The following is a 23,854-nucleotide window of genomic DNA, read 5'->3' as shown; positions in this document are numbered from 1 at the left end:
TGAAAGAAGTGCTAAAATTTTATTATTATTTTTTTTTGCAACACAGGTGATTCCACGTAATGGCCTAAGCAGACTCCTAAACTACTTACAGGTGTGTCAGTGGATTACTCATTTAAATTGGCTCCCTTGACGCAATAGGTGTTGTCTTTCTGAAGCCCCGGTGATTTTGGTGGGAAACCTCAAAATAACATTTCCAAATCAGCCTCCCACCCCCACCCCCCCATCCATGTGATGCGAGAAGAAAGACATGGAGATTTAAAGGATGCCTTAACACTTAATGGTGGTCCTTTCCTTTCTTAAACAAACATCATCCCGACAATCAGAGTGATTTTACAAAAGAATTCATTACAAGAGCTCCTGAAAGCTCTTTTTTTAAAAAAATAAAAATAAAAAGATGTATAAAAATGGAAGTCCCTCCAGATCATAAGATCTCGTCTGTTGGGCAGGAATGTCTCCAATCTGGACGGCATTGGCTTGAAAGACGGCAGACAAATTCCCAAGATGTCAGTGGCACATCCGCGAAGTCATGTCCTTCTGTCAAAGAGAGGACACTTAAACGTCACTTAGAAATCACATTTTCTAAAAAAAAAAAAAAAGGTTAATACAGGTAGTCCTTGACTTATGACTACCACTGAGCCCAAAGTTTCTGCTGCTAAGGGAGACAGTTCTTAAAAGTGAGTTTTGCCCCATTTTACCTGTAGTTGTTAATAATAATATGGTTGTTAAGTGAATCTGGCTTCTCCACTAACTTGGCTTGTCAGGTCGCAAAAGGGGATTATGTGACCTCGGGTCACTGCAATTGTCATAAATAGGAGTCAGTTGCCAAGTGTCTGAATTTTGATCATGTGACCATGAGGATGCTGCAACGGTCATAAGTGAAAACGGTCACAAATCACTTTTTTAATGCTGTTATGACTTCGAGTGGTCACTAAATGAACCATTGTAAGTCGGAGAACTACCTGTGTATTGAACTAAAGTAGTCCATGAATTATAACTGGTCACTTAATGACCATTCAAAGTTCTGATGGCCCTTCCTGGGGGCACTTACGACCCCATTTTGACGTTTCAATGGCCGTTTCCCCTCCCAGGTCATGTGACTCCGCCACTGGCAGAGTCCTGCAGTCACATGATCACACTTTACAACAGTGTGGCCGAAAAGCTACATTTACTTCTGTTTTCAGCAAAACCAGCCCATAGCAAACCACCGGTTTGCTTAATGACTGCCACACACACAAAAAAAGGTCATTAAACCAGGTTGGACACATGAATAACTTGAGTTACAAGAATCAAAGTTATGACCGTGATAGGCAGGCTTCATTATGGTTGTAACTTGAGGACTGCTTGTAATTCAAGGAAGTATGAGGTGCTTTTTGAGTTTGGTTGCTTTCTTGCAGACGTTCCATTACCTAATCCAGGTAATATCATCAGGGCTAGTATATTATCCATGCAACAAGATCTCAAAATTAATGCCATTTTTAAAAAAATTGCAAGAAAAGTAAACAAAGTCATGTACGTAAAGCTGAGTGGGAATTACATTCAGAGTAAAATAAAGGTAGGCCTCAACTTACAACTGTCCTTTTCGTGACCATTCAAAGTTGCAGCAGCAGCACTGGAAAAAAAAATGACTTACAACCGTTTTTCACACTTATGACTGTTGCAGCATCCCCATGGCCACATGATCAAAATTTGGGTGCTTTGGTACCTTCGATGAATTTATGACAGTTCCGCTGTCCTGGATATACAGATCATCATTTGTCACCTTCCCAATTGGCCTCCGACAAAGTCAATGGAGGAAGTCAGGTTCACTTAACAACTTGCATGATTTTACAACTGTAGCGATTCGCTTAACAACGGTGGCCAAAAAACATTGTAAAATGAGGCAAAACTCACTTAACAACTGCCTTGCTTAACAATGGAAATTTTGGGCTCTATTGTGATCATAAGTCAAGGACTGCCTGTATTTTCTTTTCAAAAAGTTTGTTTGCCTTTATGGAGGCTGGTTTCAATATAGGGAACAGCTGGGTAGGACTACTGCCGAGAATGGAAATGTACGTCATTTAAATTCCTTTCTATTCCAAAGAAAACGTTCTACCTAAACAGTGCTGGGTTCAGAGTTCAGAATACCACACTACCACCAAGCACCAGGGGTTAAATGGGCATCTCTTCCAGTTTTTCCATCAATTTCCCCCCCCCCCCATCTCTTAGCAATCACATTGTCAGGGTAGTTCTGGGTGCAAATCAAGCTGCTGGTAATCACCTTTACAGCCCTTCAGTAAAGGTGATAGTACTGGTGGTGTATTCCAGGTCCATTCTGTTAAACAAGATTGTCTTCTGAAAACCCAGAAGATGTGCCTTCTTTTTGTGGCATTCACCTAGTGGAATAGACTCAGAAATGTGGACTTCAACTCCCAGAATCCCTCAGTCAGCGTACTGGCTCGGGAATTCTGGGAATTGAAGCCCAGACATCTTTATGTTGCTACGGTTGAGAAACACTGGGTTATATAGTGTTTCCATTATTACATGACTATTTTCATTCTGTTTTTGGTTGTGTCTATAGAGATTTTATTGTTTCCTTGCCGACAGCTGTTAGTTGTCTAGAATTGCCTACCTAAAATAGATAGCCAAGTTCACTTTCTAAATAAATAAAATGAATAAATCTCAATTGTCGGATGTCATTTATTCCATCTTGTCTACCATAAAGCTGTTGGAAGGATTGTCCAGCTAGATGGAAAGCACCTGGGCGTGCCTCCCTTTCCTTCCTTGTTTCTCTTTTCTTCTGCAGAGATATTAATGTTTATCCAATTTGGTTAAATATCTAATCCTAATTGCCATAATAGGTAAATAAAACCTCAAGTTGATGACATGCATTTTATGCATCAGAGTAATGAAAGGCAATAGTACTATATATTCTTTTTATATTCATTAAAAAAAACCCTCTGTTCTATGGTCTTATTTATTTATAATCTTCCTTGTTTTTAATGGTTATTTAAGATGTATTTTTATTGTTTTATTGTAAGCCATTCAGGAATGGGCAATTAAATAAATTAAATACAAGCTTTAACAACAACACGCCCTAATGAATACTGTGGCTCTTCATTAAATAAAAATGCACAGATTGCCAAATCCCACTATTCTAGGGCAGGTGTCAGCAACCTGCAGCTCCGGAGCCACATGCGGCTCTTTGGGCCCTCTGCTGTGGCTCCCTGTCGGGTGAGCCCACCGCTAGCTGTCCTCGCCCCTCGCCCTCCCCTCCCCGCCCCCCCTTGCCTGGCCTGAGAAGGTAAGTGTCAGCATTTCAAACTACATTCGTTCCAGTGCTGACATAAAGAGGAGAAGAGGAGGCAGCTGGCAAGAGGACGCTTGACATTTCACCTACTTATTTTCCCTGAAGATAATATCCCCTAGGAGATGGGTTGGGAGGGGGGACATTCCTGGGAGCTGAAGTAGTAGATATGGGGAGAGTGATTTGGAAGATGGCCAATGAGACGCAGAGAATTGGGGAATGGAAAGGGAAGGTTTGGGGTCAGGAAGTCAGTGTTGGCTATGACTTAATCGGGGACAGATTGTCGTGCTTAATAAATGAAAGATTTCATCAAAGACTATTTGTTTGGAAATGCAATTTCTTTGAGACGACATTGAAACCTGACAGTAAGGGCGATGGCAGAGGATGGAGAAGTGGCCAGGGTAGATACAGAGAGATACAGAGAGAGGCGGGGGGGGGGGGGGGAGAGAGGGAGGAAGAGAGAAATGTCAAAAAGGTTTTGTGTTTCTAGGTGATTTTTAACAACCGGTTCTCTGCCCTAATGACCGGCTGGGTAGGCATAGCTAAGGGGTGGGTTGGGTCATGTGACTGGTGGAAGTGACTGACGTCGAGTTGGCCACGCCCACCCAGGTTTTGTGACTCCCGATGTTTTCTTTTCTGTGGGAAATGGGTCCAAATGGCTCTTTGAGTGTTTAAGGTTGCAGACCCCTGTTCTAGGGTGAAACTTGAAGAACAAACTGCAGAAACTGTGCAATACCTGGGGAGCTCAGGATGGGGAGCCCTCCATCCCTCTCTACCGGAACCAAGGCTCCCCAAGTGGGAGGTCAGCATGACCCTGTACTCACCAGAGGCTCCAATTCCTTGTTGTCTATGAGATTGAACTCTTTTACAAAATAGTAGAAGTGCTTGTAGCATGTATTCACGTGGGCTTCCGAGCCCATTTGGGCGATACGATCAAAGTGGTGGATGTAGACATGGACAAAGACACGGAAGAGACGGGAGAGGATCTTTTTCACAACCTGGAGGAAGTTCTTAGGAAATGGAGTACCTGTGGAAGACCACGACAATTAACCTTCCTTTCTTCTTCCCTCTTTTTTCTTCCCATCTCCTCCCTCCCTCCCATCTCCCTTCCTCTCTTCCTTCTTCCTTCCCATCTCCTCCCTCCCTCCCTTCCTCCCATCTCTTCTTGTTCCTCCCATCTCCTACCTGCCTTTTCCCCTCCCATCTCCTTCCTTCGCTCCCTCTCTCCCTTGATTTATTTAATCAATTTATCATATCCAGGGCAGGAAAGATGGCAGACAATTTAGGGGACCAGAGCAGTATTAACTATGCAAGTTGCATATTCCCAAAATTGGAGTGTCTCTTTCCAGCACCCAGGAAGAGGAAATAAAATAAGGAAGAGCTACCACAAGGAGACGTGGGTTATATACGCTGTAGCCAAAATAGGCAGCTATAATTTAAGATTTTACCAAGATATAAACTGCGGTTGGAACACTATTCTGAGAGTTCAGCCAATTGTGGCTTAGTCAACAGATTAGAATTAAGCAAGCCAGAGCTGAGCTTGAAGGCAGCTGTAGAGAAGATGAAGCAAAGTTAAATGGATTTCAATCAATAGCCATCACAGAGTGCAAAGGCAGGATGGGACGTGTGTGAAATTAAGAGAAGAGAATGGAGGAGGCTGCTAGTTTACAAAATTTGACAAAGAACATCATGGATTATATATTGCCTGAAACCTAGTTATCTGAGATCTGGTTTGAAATTTAATAATTTAATGTATTAAATCTGTCTGCTGCCCAACTCTCAACCGCTGAGCATTTTTTCCCTTTTATCTCCTGAACTAAAGTCTCCAATCACAGGAATAATCAAAGTCTCATGAAACGGAATCCTCTCAAGACTGCAACCATTTTAAAAAAAACAACATTGTGGGCCCCACAGCTATTGCACAAAGTCACGTAATGGAATCAGCACTCAAAATGCAGATTCCTTTCTATATGTTAGTGGCTCCATTCATGAACTGCTTTCATTGTTCAGAAATTTCTTCTATGTTCAGCCAATATTTGTCTTTGGGAATCTTAAATTCCTTAAGAGCTGCCCCTGCAGCTCTTTATTTAGGAGTCAATCCACCTGGTTTTATTTTCGTCTTTTCAACAGTGTAAAAAGGGTTCTTATATAGAGTCTCAACCCATTCCATTTTTTCAGCCTGCTGTCAGCCATGTCCTCAGTGACATGCCTAAAAAGCAGTTTCAATCACATCATTCCTGCTTATGACCATCTTGACTTTTCTGAACATATTACAAAGCCTAGGTATCTACAACTTCATCCAAGCATAAATCTCATCCTCCCAAAATCTACCGTATTTTTCGGACTATAAGGCGCACCTAAATTTAGAAGAGGAAAACAAACTACAACAAAAAGTTTTTGGCTTCCCCTTTTTCGGCCTGTTTCTAGGGTTTTTTCGGCCTGTTTCTGGGGGGTTTTTCGACCCGTTTTCAAGCCTTTTTTTGGCCCATGTTCAGGGCTTTTTTGGGGCCATTTTTGAGGCTTTTCTTGGCCCGTTTTTTTCTGAAAAAAACGGGCCAAAAAAGCCTAAAAATGGGCCCCAAAAAGCCCCATTAAGTGACTATTAAGCAGGGTGGATTTGATTTAAATCGAGTCGCTTTAAATCATGATTTAAATCATGATTTAAATCACTAGTAAAAAGACTTGATTTAAATCAACTTGATTTAAATCATAATTTTTAAACAGCAACTGTCATCTCTGCTATTCCTTTGACCCACTGTTGACTCACCGATAGTCCCAGTGTTGCAGAATATACAACCTTGTGCTACATAACTAAGCTCCATTTCATGCTGAATAAACTAAATTATTTATGTATCTTAAACAGAAAACTATCTTACGATAGATTTTTACCCCAAAAGTTTTTTATTAAAATAAATTCAATAAAAATAAATAAAAAATCTGATTTAAATCAAAAAAATCCGATTTAAATTAAAAAAAAAGAAGATTTTTTTGATTTTTTTTAAAAAAATCATTGATTTTTATCCACCCTGCTATTAAGTACAGATAGTCCTTGACTTAGTACCTCAGCTGAGCCCAAATTTTTTGTTGTTAAGTGAAAGATTTGTTAAGTGAACTTTGCTTCATTTTACGATCTTTCTTGCCCCAGTTGTTAAGTGAATCACTGCAGTTTTTAAGTTAGCAATTAGGTAATTGAATCTGGTTTCCCCATTGACCTGGCTTGTCAGAAGGTTGCAACAGGTGATCACATGACCCCAGAATATTGCAACCGTCTTAAATACGAGTCAGTTGCCTATTGTCTGAATTTTGACCACTTGAACATGGGAATGCTGCAATGGTCGTAAATGTTAAGAAATGGTCATAAATCACTTTTTTCAGTGCCGTTGTAACTTCGAACGGTTACTAAATGAACTGTTATAAGTCGAGGACTACCTGTATACAGTTATGTCAGCCATTTTTGCAGTGACGCCACACCATATAGGCTCATGTTCATTTTCTGCTCAATTCTGTAATTTTCTTCCTGGCTTTTTCACTCCCTTCCCACCAACTCACCAACGTTTGTAGGGAAGAGATCCTCGTTGTTGATCTGCACTTCAATCCAATCCATGAGAAGGTTCATGTATTTAGGCGCAGAAAGAGCAGTGGGCTTGCGGTATTTCTCATCCTGCCACCGATACTCGTACTTTGGGCCGCCGGACATGACCGGGCAGGATTTTTCTGTACAATAATCACTGATTGTCCCATAAATGAGGTTGATGCGGTTGAAAAAGTCCACCACATGAACAGCTACCCAATCGTTCAGCTCCTCATCATGAGGGAGCTGCACAGCCAGCTTTAAATCCAGCCCAGCATTAAGGGATGCCTGGGCCTTTTTGTGAAGCTCAAAGCGCTGTGTCCCGGGTTCAAATTTCCGTTTAGGCCGGAAGGTCCGATCCTTGTTAAAAACTTGTTTCAAAGGATTGGCCATCTCCTGTTCCCCAAAGTTTCTGAGATCTAGAAATCCACCACCACGTGCTCTCCAGGGGTGTGACTGCTACAACCGACACCTTTAAATCTCCTTTCGAATTCCGCTGGTGAACTTTGTAATCTGCAAGACAAAAATATATAGAAAGAAGTTTGAGGGAAGTGGGAAAGGAAAGAAAACTAAAAAGGATGGTCTAAAATTTGGTTCTTCGGGCACGTCTTTTATATTCTGTCCATTTAAAAAACCAAGGTAGAATTGGGCAGTATTTAGACACACACCTGGGTCAAAAATTTTTGCCTTGCCTTCACGTAAATGCAACTTTCAGAAAAAGACAGTCACATACACAACAGCAATAGAGGTAGCTCTCAATTTACGATCCTAATGGAGCCTGCTTATGGAGTTGTAACTTGTGACAGTCATAAAGTGGGACAGCCATGGGACTGATCCGATTTTACGACCTTTTAAAACAAACACTGTGATCGTAAAAGCAAACCCATTGTTTGATATGGGCGTTTTTTGTCAAAAACTGGTTTCAAATCTGAGAAAGGGTATGGCTAGCTGATGAGAGCTAAATAGCTTGAAATAGATCTATACTAGTCTCCCTTTATTTCCTTATCAGCAAAATATAAATTTGGTATAAAATGGTTTGTCGTGAATGCGACTGCTTGAGGGCTCCTGAACTGGAGTTGAAAGGCGAAAAGGAAGCAGTATGCTCCCTCCCATATTGGGGTAGACCCGGTGCTTCGATAGAAAAACACTTTATATATATATCAAATTTATATTTCACTGATAAAGAAATAAAGGGAGACTAGTATAGATCTACTTCAAGCTATTTAATAATCTCTCCCCTGGCTCAAGCTGATGACGGGAGGAGAACTTGTGGCTCAGAGGTTAATACAACTGCCTAACATGCAGGCAGCCCAAGTTTGAATCCAAGTAAGGGTATGGCTAGCTGATGAGAACTAAATAGCTTGAAATAGATCTATACTAGTCTCCCTTTATTTCTTTATCAGCAAAATATAAATTTGGTATAAAATGGTTTGTCGTGAATGCGACTGCTTGAGGGCTCCTGAACTGGAGTTGAAAGGCGAAAAGGAAGCAGTATGCTCCCTCCCACATGCTGGGGTAGACCAGGTGTCTCGATAGAAAAACACTAGATAGATAGATAGATAGATAGATAGATAGATAGATAGATAGATACATACATACATACATACATACATAGATAGTCACGTGACCACGGGATACTGCAAATGACCGTAAACATGGGTCCGCTGTGTTCCTGACATGCTTGGTCATGTGACTGCAGGGGCGTGGCCATCATAACATTGGAACTGGGTCATAAGTAGCTCTGGGGAAGTCCTTTGTAACTTTGAATGGTCACTAAGTGACTGGTCGTAAGTGGAGAACTAGCCGTACTATGAATGACTTGTGCAAGAAGGAAAGAGTTCTCAGCCTCACATTTAAAGAGAAAAAGGGAGAGGCTCTGATTTCTTAGAATCTTCTCTGACTTGAAGAATCTTCATTGCTTTTAAGCTTCACACATTCCTAACACTCTGCACATACCACTGAATAAAAACAATAGAAGTTAGTCTGGAGGGTAATAGCTGTGAGGGGAGCCTGATTGGAAAAAAAAAGGAGGGGAGAGTAACAAGAAGACACCTCCTCTTCCCCTCCCTTCTAAAATCAGCTACTTAATTCCTTTAAAGCAGAGACATCACCCTGCCAACAAAAGTGCGTATAGTCAAGGCTATGGTTTTCCCAGTTGCAATGTATGGCTGGGAAAGTTGGACCATAAGAAAGGCTGAGCACCAAAGAATTGAGGCCTTTGAACTATGGTGCTGGAGAAGACTCCTGCGAGTCCCTTGGACTTCAAGGCGATCAAACAGGTCAGTCCTAGAGGAGATCAACCTGGACTGCTCTTTAGAAGGCCAGATCCTGAAGATGAAACTCAAATACTTTGTCCACGTAATGAGAAGGAAGGACTCCCTGGAGAAGAGCCTAATGCTGGGAAAGATGGAGGGCAAAAGAAGAAGGGGACGACAGAGAACGAGGTGGCTGGATGGAGTCACTGAAGCAGTCGGCGTGAGCTTAAATGGACTCCAGAGGATGGTAGAGGACAGGAAGGCCTGGAGGAACGTTGTCCGTGGGTTGCGATGGGTTGGACACGACTTTGCAACTACCGTGTTTCCCTGAAAATAAGAGCCTTTCTTATGCTTTTTGGACCCTGAAATAAGTGCTTGGCCTTATTTTCGGGGATGTCTTATTATTTTGGGGCGCGTGGAGCAAGATGAGGCTTCTCTTGCCGTCTTACCTGATTTCCAGCTCTGTTTTCCTCACTCTAACCAGAGGAAATGGCGGGGACTGGCTGTGCATGCGTTTAAATATTTTTTTGGGGGGGGGGCTTATTTTAGCTCATGCACTCAAAAGCCCGATTGAGCTTATTTATTTATTTATTATATTTCTATACCGCCTTTCTCCTGTAGGACTCAAGGCGGTGTACAGTCAAGAAAAAGATAGACACACAAACATCATAAAATTGCTAATTAAAATTATTACTTAGTTTGGTCAATTAAATAAAACCCAGAATTAGATAACATTTAAAAAAATTATTATCAGGGGATGTCTTATTTTTGGGGAAACAGGGTAACAACAATAAAATTCTTTTAAGTTTCCTTTAATTGCTTCCCACTCAGTGGCCTTATAAGAATCTTGCCCCATCTGATAATTTTCCTGGGGTGTGCATGTGTCTGGATTGAAGATAATCATATCCAAAGTTCTTCTCGTCCAATATCTGGTATCCATCATGGGATGCTTGCCAGGACATGTGAGCAAAGCAAAGCCTAAAGTCCATTCCTAGTACAGATAGACTTCCTCTGAACATGGAGTTTCTTTATCTGCTTCTCAGCCCTGGATGTAGACCCAGCTCCAATCAATCCAAGTTCCCTTTGGACTGCCTCCGTTGGCTGCCAAACACACCTCTGTGAGAAAGCCACAAGGGCCAGTTTCTCCTTTCCACAAACAGGTATGCACAGATAAGACACCTCCTAATGTTGGACAAAAAGGGATGTGGTGGCTCAGTGGCTAAGACACTGAGCTTGTCAATCGAATGGTCTGCAGTTCAGCGGTTCGAATCCCTAGTGCCATGTAATGGGGTGAGCTCCCGTTATTTGTTAAAGCTTCTGCCAACCTAGCAGTTCGAAAGCACGTAAAAAATGCAAGTAGAAAAATAGGGACCACCTTTGGTGGGAAGGTAACAGCGTTTCATGCGTCTTTGGCGTTTAGTCATGCCGGCCACATGATCACGGAGACGTCTTCCGACAGCCCTGGCTCTTCGGCTTTGAAACGGAGATGAGCACCACCCCCTAGAGTCAGGAACAACTAGCACATATATGCAAGGGAAACTGTTACCTTTACCTTTTAATGTTGGACATTCCACCAATCCTGTTTGGGGGGGAACCTATTGGCCATATGTATAAAAACCCCAATGAACTCTTCACCCAATCTCATCCAGAAAGCCACGTTTTGAGAAGACTCCCCTAATTCTCCAAAAGGCCTCTAATCAGAATGCAGTGTGGGAGCAAGTATGGAGAAGACAGCAGAAGACAGATGCTGTGACTCTCCGATTACTCAGAAACCACTCAGAGGCTGCCCATCACCGCATCCTGTAAGCACCCATTTCAGTTCTGTTAAGAAAGCGGAAATCCAGCGACTGTTTACACCCAACTTGCAAAGAAAAGGAGAAGAGAGCAAAATAATTCCTTTTGAAGCTCAAGGCAACAAATTACTAATTTTCCTCCGAAATGAACTTTTTTTGCTGCGATTTAGCTCAGTCTTCCCCAAACAAGTTCTCTCCCTCCCTCCAGAAAAGTGGATTCCAATCACCATAATCCACAGCAACATCAAAGAACTTGGCCAGCTGACATTATGGGATGCTGGAGGAATTGGAGAAGGCAGAGCTGGGTTTAACCTACCTTACAGGGTTGTGGTAATAGGAAAAGCAATAGGGAGAGGGGAGTGTCATTTTGAGCTGCTGAAGGAAAGGGAGAATATAACTTCAGGAAACAAACAAAACCTGTATTACATAGATTAAAGAGTCCGGGGTAAGAAAAAACACATCTCGCTTTACAGTCTGTTTGGTGCTGGCCTGAAGTTTCCAGGAAATGCATAAGCAAGGCTTAAAAGCAATATCCTTCCCCTCTTGCACGATGCGGTAACTAGGGTAGACTGCCACTGCTCAGGGTGGATCCATTCCATTGTCAAATCTATCTATCTATCTATCTATCTATCTATCTATCTATCTATCTATCTATCCATCCATCCATCCATCCATCCATCCATCCATCCATCCATCCATCCATCCACACAACCACCCACCCACCCACCCACCCATCCATTCATCCATCCATCCATCTTCTATCATCCATCCACTTATTATATTTTTATTCCTCACTTATAAAGGAGCCACTCAGGAGCCTGAGTGGCGTAGGAGGCTAATGCCTCCCACTAAGGCAGCATTTAACATCCAACTGCCTGCAATTACTGCGAGTTCACTTCTCCCCAGGCTCAAGGTCGACTCAGCCTTCCATCCTTTCTAAGGTGGGTAAAATGAGGACCCGGTTTGTGGGGGCAATAAGCTGACTTTGTATAAAATATACAAAAGTATGAAGGCTATTGCTTAACGCATTGTAAGCCGCCCTGAGACTCCGGAGAAGGGCGGCATATAAAAATAAATAAAATAAAATAAAATAAAAATAAGAAATTCAAGCTCAAGGCAGTGAACATGCATAATATTCCTTCCTCCTCCTCTTTTCCCCCCCACAACAGCAACTCAGCGAAGTGGGTTGGGCAGAGAGAAGTGACTGGCCCAAAGTCACCCAGCTGGCTGGACAAGAACGCAGGTGTCCCCTGCTTTCTAGGCCAGCATCTTAGCTACTACTCTAAACTGGCTCTCCATCACACAACATATACAGGGTCGCACAACACATGAAGTTGACTCACTTGTAATTCAGTGCATTCTGAAACCATCCTCCTCTTAAGAGTTTTGGATAACTCAAGGAGTATGCATAAGGCTACCACCTGTTTCCCCAGAACAGCAACCCTGTGAGATTGGTTCAGCTGAGAGAGAGAGGAATTCAGCTGGTTTTGTTGCCTAAGGAAGACAAACATTCACGGGTCTTCCAGTTTCTGGGCCAGCATCTTATCTACTACATCAGGGATCTGGTCATGGTCCACTGCAGTTATGCTGGCTGGGGAAATTATGGGAGTTGAAGTCCACAAATCTTAAAAGCTGCCAAGTTCGGAGACCCCTGAACTACACCAAACTGGCTCTGGGTTTGAATAACACCAATGAGAAATTCAGAAAGGAACCGATCCCAACTTAAACAGAGACAGCAGAATTTATCTTGAACTGCTGACCAAGCAACAGATTTGTTTATTGACTGTGTTGCTAAGCAGCCCCACATCTGTGGTTCTCTGGATGCTGCACACAACAATTGAGGTTTATTTTATACAAAGAACTCTGCCACCACCAAAAACATCAGAAACCTGGGCATGTCTAGTTTACTGAAAAGAAGGACTAGGGGAGACATGATAGCAGTGTTCCAATATCTCAGGGGCTGCCACAAAGAAGAGGGAGTCACGCTATTCTCCAAAGCTCCTGAGGTTAGGACAAGAAGCAATGGACGGAAACTAATCAAGGAGAGAAGCAACTTAGAACTAAGGAGAAATTTCCTGATAGTTAGAACAATTAATCAGTGGAACAACTTGCCTCCAGAAGTTGTGAATGCTCCAACACTGGAAGTTGTTAAGAAGAGATTAAACAACTATTTGTCTGAAGTGGTGTAGGGTTTCCTGCATAAGCAGGGGGTTGGACTAGAAGACCTCCAAGGTCCCTTCCAACTCTATTCTATTCTATTCTATTCTATTCTATTCTATTCTAGTCTAGTCTAGTCTAGTCTAGTCTAGTCTAGTCTAGTCTAGTCTAGTCCTTTTCTATTCTATTCCTATTCCTATTCATTAAGAAACAAAATACTGATGCAAAAGTAATTGTTGTGAGACACATGCCACTGCACCAATAAAATATAAAAACATAAGTTCCAGAGATGGATGGTTATGAACACATTGGAGAACAAAAGGGCCACACTGTAGGGCTTTCAGAGTGCCAATTTGAACTAGTGCAGTGTTTTTCAACCTTGGCAACTTTAAGATGTGTGGACTTCAACTCCCAGAATCACCCAGCTGGCTGGAGAACGTTGGGAGTTGAAGTCTATTGTAAAGTTGCCAAGGTTGAGAAATACTGGTCTAGTGATTAAAAGGGCTGGAGTAGAAATCAGGAGACCATGAGTTCTTATCCAGCTGGGAGACCTTAATCCAGTTTTTCTGTCTTGGCCGAAGGAAGAAGCCAATGACAAACTACTTCTGGAAAACTTGCTAAGAAAACAGCATTTACTTGTCCAGGTAGCTGCCAGGAGACAAGACACCAAAAATGTTCCTGTAAAACAGAGTTCCCCAACCTTTCCAGTTTGGCAACCCAGATTGGGGGGGGGGGATGATTTTGTGGGAGGAGTAGGCACATGTGCATGTCTGCACGCATGCCTGAGTGCCCATAGCATTTGCAGCAACATGCGCGCAAGTGGGGCTCCAAGAGCTTGCAACCAGTCTTGCGCGAGTGGGCCCGTGCGTATGCATGGACTCACATGCACCACCCGGCCACTCACATGGCCCGATGGCGATTAGGCTGTGGCCCGGTAGTGAGCCACGGTCCATAGATTGAAGATCCCTGTTGTGAAAAAGGTGAGTTTTCATTCTTGAATCCCAGCTATGCCCCACTGGAGAAGTGAAACTTAATCAAATTACATAACTTGTAAGCTGACCAGAGTCTGTGGTTCTGTAGCCTTATAGAGGAGATGGGCAGCATAAAAATTTAATTAAATAAAGGAACAAACAGACAACAAAGCCATTTCCCTTAATGGCTGGGAAATTCTGGGAACTGAAGTCCACACGGCTTAAAATTGCTAAGGCTGAGAAATCCTGATCTACAGAGACGATAAGCAGGCGAAGGGATCAATTTACAAAAACACATTCAAAATGCGGGATGGACAGCAGAGGCAAAAGATTTTAGAAGTGGCAGAGGAAGAGTACAAAGTGGTTTCCCCCCCACCCTACCAACCCCCAAACTCGAAGTTCCTCAATTCAGTTGAACTGATGTAAAACCTCAATGAGTAATGCCACTGAAGTGCATTGGTGGGACAGCTGCCCTCCACCAAAAAGCCACTGAAAAAAGGAATACAAGATTAAAAACCTAGTAATCTTATTTATATAGAAGGGCCACTTCCTCTGCCATTTAAACTTTTTGGAAGAGGCTATGTTGGCCTTTGGCCGCAGGACCCCAAAAGAGCAGCAAAGTTGAAGGGGGAAGGGAAGATTCACAAAAAAGAGCCAGTTTAAAGGGTGGGGGGAGAGAGCACCCTTCTCACCCACCAGTGACAGAGTGGAAGGGAGCCTCGAGGTCATTGAGGCTAACCTCCTATCAATAGCATAGCTGAGAGATGGCTGCCCCATCTCATCTTAAACTGGGTTTATTTATTATTTATTTATTTATTTAATTTGATTTATATGCCGCCCTTCTCCGGAGACTCAGGGCAGCTTATAGTGCGTTAAGCAATAGCCTTCATACTTTTGTATATTTTATACAAAGTCAGCTTATTGCCCCCACAAACTGGGTCCTCATTTTACCTACCTTAGAAAGGATGGAAGGCTGAGTCAACCTTGAGCCTGGCAAGATTCGAACTTACTTTAATTGCAGACAGCTGGTGTTAAATTACAGTGCCTTGTCTGCAGAGCTATCCAGGCTCTATTAGTGACTCGTTTAGTGCCACTCAAGGCAGTCTGTTCCACTGCCAAACAGCTCTTAATTCAATAGCTACATGATGCATCTCAAGTCATTGGTTGTTGCTTATTCACATGAATAATAATAAAAAAATTACACTCTAATCAATTCACATGGCTTCTCTGGATGAGTTCCCCCTATGAGAAGAGAGGAACAATCTATCATAATTAGCAGTTACTCTTTCTGTCTTACTACAGGTAGTCCTCAATTTACAACATTCATTTACTGACCGTTCGAAGTTGCAACGGCACTGAAAAAAGTGACTTACGACCATTTTTCATACTTATGACATTTGCAGCTTCCCCGTGGTCATGCGATTTACATGCAGATGCTTGCCAATTGGTTCATATTTATGATGGTTGCAGTGTCCCGGGGTCATGTGATCACCTTTTATGACCTTCTGACAAGCAAAGTCAATGGGGAAACCAGATTCACTTAACAACTGTGCCACTAATTTAACAACTGCAGTGATTCACTTAGCAAATGTGGCAAGAACAGTCATAAAATGGAGCAAAACTCGCTTAACAAATTTCTCACTTACCAACATGGGCTCAGTTGTGGTCGTAAATCCAGGACTACCTGTACTAGATTGACTCACTCCATCTGGGGTTGGAGGAAGATTTGAAAACTTCCAGCACGTGTACAATCATTTAGGCACCATTACATGTGAAATATGTGCAGATCAAGATCCTTAGACCTGGATTCTTTGGCTGCATTCACATGACCTGTAGTGGTTATCTAACCACTACAGGTAATTATCAACTTATAACCATTCGTTTAATGACCAGAGTTATGACAGAGTTGGAAAAGTGATTTATGACCAGTCCTTGCACTTATGAACATCACAGACCCCATGGTCATGTGAGCAAAATTTGACAACAACCTTATATTTCTGATGGTTACTGCATTCCAGGGTAACATGATTACCACCTGTGACCTTACTATGGGGCTTCCAACAAGCAAAATTAATGGGGGGAAGAAGCTATTTAACGACGTGATTTGGGGATTTATGGATTTTCCCTTTATCCCTAGGAAACGGTGCTAGAACAAAGAAGTGAGGAAACTATTTTAATAGCTGAGTTTTTAAACAAGGTGAAGTAGATACTGGTCATCAGAAAAATAGAAAAATTTTGGGCTCTCCCCTTCCAGCACACCCAAATCACATCTTGTTATTTAAAAGACAAAACTAAGACTTTGTATAATCAGACTTCTGTCTTCTTAATAGTTCTTTGAAATGATCACATTTTCAAGATGAGTTCCAGCTACAGGAAATTCTTTGTGTATTTCTAAGTGGAACTCAGCCAAGCTTTTCAGAGAAAATCTTATTCCCTCCATCATGTTAAAAATGACACTCCAACAGGATGTTGCTTTGGACAGATTCTATTCTGCTGTTCCAGAATACAGAGAATTTAGCCTGCAATCTTAAATAGCCAAAATGTGGTGAATTTCCTGATTGCCCTAACTCACCGTCAGGATTCACTACCTGAAAAATAGGGTTACTAGTGAGTACTTAAGAGGGCAAAGGCAGTATGAGGTAATATGAAAGGTTAGGATAGATAATAAGTCACTTAGTAGCAATAAATATTTATCATCTTTAGAACACAAAACAACTATCTGCTGAAGCTCACAAGGTTATTTTGAATTGTGTGTACCCAAGATAGGATAAGTGCCAAAACTCCAAACTTGGCACTTATGAAGAACATTAAATAGCATTGAGCTAAATATAAGCAACCATATAAAGAGCCCCATAATATACTGCTCAAAAAAATAAAGGGAACACAAGCAGAAAACATCCGAGATCTGAATGAATGAAATAGCCTTATTAAATACTTGGTTCTTTACATACAGTAGTTTATACACTGCTCAAACAACTAAAGGGAACACAAAACTACTAAGGCTATTTCATTCATTCAGATCTCGGATGTCTTCTGCTTGTGTTCCCTTCATTTTTTTGAGCAGTGTATATACTCACTGACTTAATACACCAGACAAGACTATGCTAAAATGGAGTTGGATAGTTGGCAGATCAACATACAACAGGAACCCAAACACTGTTTTAAGAGTTTGTGGGAACTTTGTACCCTGTTTCCCCGAAAATAAGACATCCCCTGATAATAAGCCCAAGCGGGCTTTTGAGTACATGCGCTAAAATAAGCCTCCCCCTGAAAATAAGCCCTCCCTGAAAATATTTAAACGCAGAGCTGGAAATCAGGTAAGATGGCAAGAGGAGTCCCATCTTGCTCCACGTACCCCAAAATAATAAGACCTCCCCGAAAATAAGGCCAAGCGCTTATTTAGGGGTTCAAAAAAAATATAAGACAGGGTCTTATTTTCAGGGAAACACGGTATTAAACCAGATGTATTATTCTGGGTTACAAAACTCAAAAAACAATTAGCTGTTGTCTAGATTTACGCAGCCCTGCTCTGGCAGCCTATGTCAATACACCGAGTATACCGACGGTTACAAGAAAGCAAAACATATTTGTTAACCTCGTTTCAGTTTGTTGTGTGAAACCCAGCAACTGTGAATGAAGGCAGGAGAATCCATTCAGACTTCCTGGACTTTCAAGAGATATTGAAACTCCAGCAACTCTCTTTCCCAATACAGCTCCACCCCAATGCCAAGGAAATCTGGAAACGTATTAAGCAACAACATTCACAAGCCTGCTGTCCTCCAGATTTGTTAAAACTATAACTCTCATCATCCTCCACCATCTTGGCTGTCTGACAAGAATGCAGAGCTACCAGGCTGGGATTTTGAGATGACCAGATGTACAACCCATCACGTTTGAGAAGGTGGGGAAGGGGGACAGGACAATGCTTTTATGTGGTGTTTCTTGACCTCTATTCTCTCAGGACCTTTCCCCACTTATAAAAATCATGGAAAACCCCTAAAGAGGTTTTATTTATCTGCGTTATATTTATTGATGTTTACCATATCATATCAATTTACCAATGCACTGCTATTAATCTTCTCATCGTTCCCACCACCCACCTCCTTCCACTTATGACTGTATGACTGTAATTTTGTTGCTTGTATCCTTACAATTTATATTGATATTGTTTCCTGATTGCTTATTTGTACCCTATGACTATCATTAAGTGTTGTACCTTATGATTCTTGATGAACGTATCTTTTCTTTTATGCACACTGAGAGCATATGCACCAAGACAAATTCCTTGTGTGTCCAATCACACTTGGCCAATAAAAAGTTGTATTCTATTCTATTCTATTCTATTCTATTCTATTCTATTCTATTCTATTCTATTCTATTCTATTCTATTCGTATTGAAAATTAAAGCTGCCGCCAGTCAGGATAGTTTGACGGGAATTGTTTAATAGGCTGGCAAATAATTTTGATTTTGTGGACCCCTGAAAGATCTGCAGGACCACATTTTCATAAGTTCTAAAAGAGTGCCAAGACCCTTAGCATCATCCAAGTAAAAAAGTTTGTATTATTTCACTCAGGAGTCAAAATCCTTTTGCCAATGCTGTTAGCTAGGACAGGGATCGTGAAAAGAAAAGGAAAAAAAAAAAAAGCAACAGAAAATTTTATTCTTTAAAACAGTGTTTCCCAGCCTTAATAACTTCTAAAATGGGTGGACATCAAACCCCAGAATTCCCCCAAAAGTAGTTGGGGGGAATTCTGGGCGTTGAAGTCCACCCATCTTAAAAGTTCCCAAAGGTTAAAAACACTGTTTTAGAAAGATCGCCTGAAGGTCAGGAAAGTAACACACCGCCCCGTTTTCAAACCGCCTCCACCTCGCGGATATCCACAGCTATTTAATCGCAGAAACCGGCTTGTGAAACTTTCCACACCACGGAGGTAAAACCGGATCAACCGATCCGGAGTAGGAAAGGTTGTGAGGTCGGGCGCGTTGCCCATCTCATAAAAGAAAAGCGCACGAGGGGGCGGCGATCAAGGTGATCCTTGGCGGAAAGCATTTCTTTTTTTCTTTTGTTGCCCTTCATCCTAAAGGGCCGTTTGGAGCCACTGTTCCTTCCTACTACGCCTTTACTCAGATCGCTCCTCTAACTATGCCTTTACTACTTCCCGCGGGCAAGGAGGGCTGATTGGGGCAGAAGACAGCGGAAATCCAGCTGCACGATTGCAACACCGGATTAAAGAGAGCCGGCGATCGTACTTTTTGCTGGTGGGGGAAAAAAAATGCAATACAAGCGAAAGCGAGCAAGCAAGCAAAAGGAAGGGATAGCGGACGCCGGCAGATCCACACGTGCATCCATACCTGCCTCGGTCTTGAGGAACCTTCCCAACGCGGGAGAAAAAGCCTCGCTCTCGTCTCCGCAGCCCGAAAAGGCGTCCGTCCGCCTTGCAGGCAAGATTTGAACCCAAGCGCCACCCCTTCCGCCTCTCCTTCCCTTCAACCCGGCTTCCTTCCCTTCAACGGATGAGACCCGTATCTTTTGCTTGTAAGGATGGCATGTGGGGTGGGGAATTCCCTTCCCGGAAATCCTTGGCTGGAAAAAAAATCAAGCGGTGGTTTTTATTTTATTTTATTTTATTTTATTTTATTTTATTTTATTTTATTTATTTTATTTTATTTTATTTTATTTTATTTTATTATTTTATTTTATTTTATTTTATTTTATTTTATTTTATTTTATTTTATTTTATTGCCCTGCGCGGCCTCTCCACGTGGACAGAGGAGATAACTGGGGGAAAGGTTTATTTTTATTTTGCTAGATTTCTGTTCTGCCTTTTTTTTTCCTTTTTTCTTTTTTGGTGGCTCACTCTTCCTGATGGCTCTTTCTGTTGTTGTTTTTTTCCCGCCCTAACCGCAGCAGCGAAGGAATAAAATAAAGGATAATATTGTAGGAAGTTAGCACCCACTCCTCTCCTAGGAAAATGAGATATTTTAGGAAATATTAAAAGGGCGGAATATTTCCCCTAAAAGGGAGGCAGAAACTCAGCCCTCCCCCCTCCCAACCTTTGTCAATGGGCCATTAAGGCCTGGGCCAGTCTATTGTACATAACAAAAGATCTACCTCCTTCAGGCAGAGCCATAATAGGAATTTTTTTTTTTTAATTTATATGCTGCCCTTCTCCGGAGACTCAGGGCGGCTTACAATGTGTTAAGCAATAGCCTTCATACTTTTGTATATTTTATACAAAGTCAGGTTATTGCCCCCACAACTGGGTCCTCAATTTACCTACCTTAGAAAGGATGGAAGGCTGAGTCGACCTTCAGCCTTGGCGAGATTCGAACCTGCAGTAATTGCAGGCATCTGGTCTTAATAACCAGCTTAATAACAGGGTGCCGTAGACCACTGTACTACCAAGGCTCTTAATTTTGCCCAAAGCCCTTTCATCAAGAGCCTTGGTGGTGCAGCAGACTAAAAGCGCTGTTAAGTAACACCAACTGCCTGCAATTTACTGCAAGGTCAGATCTCACCAGGCTCAAGGTTGACTCAGCCTTCCGTCCTTTCGAGGTAGGTAAAATGAGGACCCGGATTGTGGGGGCAATAAATTGACTTTGTATAAAAAAGAACAACGCTTAGGGGGGACCGAAAGCCCTACTAAACAGGTATATACAAAAGTATGAAGGCTATTGCTTAACGCATTGTAAGCTGTCCTGAGTCTCCGGAGAAGGGCGGCATATAAATCGAACCAGTAGGTAAGTAAGTAAGTAAATAAATAATATCATCACCCAGCAAGAGTCAACCAAGCCTGGGACTCAAAAAACAACCTACAAAGTTACTCCTATCTGACAACCAATCAGAACACAAGCTCAAATTCAAAGCCCAACAGGGCATAAAACTCAGGCATTCTCGATTGCAGAAAATATGACTTCAGTAACAAGAGTTGTTAATGCCTGGAATGCACTACCAGACTCTGTGGTCTCATCCCAAAACCCCCAAAACTTTAACCTTAAGACTGTCTACTGTTAACCTCACCCCATTCCTAAGAGGTCTGTAAGGGGCCTGCATAAGAGCACCAACGTGCCAGCATACCTGTCCTAATGTTCCCTTTAATTGTATTCATTTTATGTATTCAATTCATGCATATACATATATTATGCATATACATATACATATATTATGCATATACATATACATATATTATGCATATACATATACATATACATACATATATATATACATATATATATATATATATATAATGCATATACATATACATATATTATGCATTTACATATACATATACATATATTATGCATAATATATATGCATATATTATCTAATATGTACTCGATAAAATAAAATAAATAAATTTCTGCCTTTTTTGCCCAGGATCTCAAGCCATGTGATCCTGTTCATCAATAAACCTTCTTTCCAAGCAACTTCCATGAATCCAGTGTCTTTTTCCCCACTTGGAACTGAACCCAGATGGACATTTCTTCCAACGATATCATGGTTAAAAACACTTAAGTTGCCACTTAAATTCATCCACACTTACATTATATTTGTTATCGGGGAGCCCAATTTTCAAAGATAGCCGAAGGATATATTAAAAAGCTTGGGCATTTTTCTAGCAATTCCCCACTACAGAATCTACAGAAAACGAAACATCTAAAGATAGAAGATAAAAATTATGGTTTCATTCTATGTCACCTTCGCATTCATATTCATTCTTTTAATTTGTATTATTGTACTCTCCTTTATTGTTTCATTGTTTTGCTATTGTTACGTAAAAATTTTTATAATTTTTTCCGCTTTACTGTTGTAAGCCACGACGAGATGGGCAGCAAATACATTCATCAAATAAATAAATTTAACAAATTCATAGACCTAGAACTAGTGCAAGCATCCAAGACGGCAGTTTAAGATAGACCTCAACTTACAACTGGTCATTTAGCAACTGTTCAAAGTTATTATGAGCCCCCCCCCAAAAGCTACTTATCTGATTTTGAAGTTATGATGTTCTTCCTCCCCCTGAAGTCACATGATCATATTTTGGCTTCTCAGCAACCAGCGTTCATTTATGACTAAATACATAGCCACATGGCCTGGGACACGCAGGCTTGGGACCGTTGATCTCACCATTGCGATCTTGTGAGATCCAGCCATGAGCGGTGTGTTTAGGTTTTTAACGTCTCTTATTGTATATTGTTTATACTGTCTTGGTTGTAAGCCGCCCAGAGTCCTCGGAGAGTTGGGCGACATAGAAATACGAATAATAAATAAATAAATAAATTACAATTTACTAAGGTTTTGCTGGAAAATGGCATTTACTTCCTGTTTCGGGCAAAACCCACCCTATAGCAAACAATGGATTTGCTTAATGACTACTGTGTTTCCTCAAAATCACTGCAAACAAAAGTTGTAAAATTGAGTCCGGTCCTATGGTGACCCACTTTATGACCATCATGACTTATGATCATAATTACCAAGCTCAATTACGATCATAACTCAAGGACTACTTGTATAACCATAACACACAATTAACCAATGGAACAGGTTGCCTTCAGAAATCGTGGGAGCTCCATCGCTGGAGGCTTTTAAGAAGAGACTGGACAGTCACTTGTCTGGAATGGTATAGGGCTGTGATGGCGAACCTATGACACGCGTGCCACAGGTGGCACTCAGAGCCCTCTCTGTAGGCACGCGCGCTGTCGTCAGCTGCTCTTCTGGTTTCCGGTATGCACATGCGTGCCGGCCAGCTGGTCGTCGTGAGTACCAGAGTGCTGGAAATCGGCCTGAAAACAGCCTGAAAAACAGCCAAAAAACACGCAGGGCCATTTTTGGGCCTCATTTGGGCCTTTTTGGGCTGTTTTCAGACTGTTTTCCGGGCCATTTCTGGGTCTTTTTCAGGCTGTTTTTTGGGCCATTTTTAGGTCGTTTTCAGGCCGTTTTTTGGTCCATTTTCTGGACTGTTTTAGGGCTATTTTTCAGCCCGAAAAACAGCCTGAAAACAGCTCAAAAATGCCCGGAAAACAGCCTGAAAAACATTCTGAAAACAGCCCCCATAACATCCTGAAAATTGCCCCCTAAACGGTCAAAAAACAGGCATGCACACGCCAGCCAGCTGGTCTTTGGGTTTCCAGCGCTCCAGCGTGCGCACGTGCAAATACATGCACGTGCATTCCAGTTTGGGCACTCGGTGCCAAAAAGGTTTACTATCACTGGTATAGGGCCGTGATGGCGAACCTATGGCACACGTGCCATAGGTGGCACACGGAGCCATATCTGTAGGGACGTGAGCGTTGCCCTAGCTCAGCTCCAGCACGCATGCGCACACCAGCCAGCTGATTTTCAGGCCTTCTGGGCCACCGGAAGTCGGAAAAAGGGCCATTTCCAGCCTCCAGGAAAGCCTCTGGAGCCTGGGGAGGGCGAAAAACGGACCTACCGGGCGCATGTGTGTCTGTGGGGGGGCCTGGGGGGCAATGAATTATGGGTGTGGGCACTCGCGACACCCTCCCTCACACTTCCCCCACTTTTGGCACATGACAGCAAAAAGGTTAGCCATCACTGGTATAGGGTCTCGTGCTTGAGCACCCTGCTGGACTAAAACACCTCCAAGATCCCTTCCAGCTCTATTCTATTCTAACACCTGAACTAGTCAAATACAATCAGATCAAAATATCTAGAATCATGGACCACTTCAACTGCTGCCTCACTACTTATTTTCAGTTTGATGGACTTCTATACCAACCAATCAGAAACATCCATAAGATGACTTATTCTCACGTAATGCGGTGTCTAGAAACTATAACGCTCCCATGCATATAATCAGAA

At 42.0% G+C, this 23,854-nt stretch overlaps 1 protein-coding gene across 3 annotated transcripts; it reads right to left on the bottom strand.

The window, feature by feature from the left end:
• Positions 1–19,520, bottom strand: MOB3A (MOB kinase activator 3A). Of its 3 annotated transcripts, none has more exons than XM_034437738.3 (4): positions 19,384–19,520; positions 6,833–7,367; positions 4,108–4,310; positions 1–534 (listed from the first exon to the last, which is right to left on the bottom strand). In XM_034437738.3, the coding sequence occupies exons 2-4, from the start codon at positions 7,245–7,247 to the stop codon at positions 505–507; spliced, it is 648 nt and encodes a 215-aa protein (XP_034293629.2). In that variant the 5' UTR covers positions 7,248–7,367; positions 19,384–19,520; the 3' UTR covers positions 1–504. The 3 variants fall into 3 exon arrangements, with proteins under 3 accessions (XP_034293629.2, XP_087737651.1, XP_034293630.2); XM_087881525.1 differs by having other exon boundaries at positions 19,388–19,495; XM_034437739.3 differs by lacking the exon at positions 19,384–19,520 and adding an exon at positions 12,246–12,676.
• Positions 19,521–23,854: the final 4,334 nt, after the last annotated feature.

This window comes from Pantherophis guttatus, chromosome 1 (genome assembly GCF_059756535.1).
Source record: "Pantherophis guttatus breed Tessera chromosome 1, ASM5975653v1, whole genome shotgun sequence".
In the NCBI taxonomy this organism is placed as follows: Eukaryota; Metazoa; Chordata; class Lepidosauria; order Squamata; family Colubridae; genus Pantherophis; species Pantherophis guttatus.
This window is presented reverse-complemented; position numbering and strand designations above follow the sequence as displayed.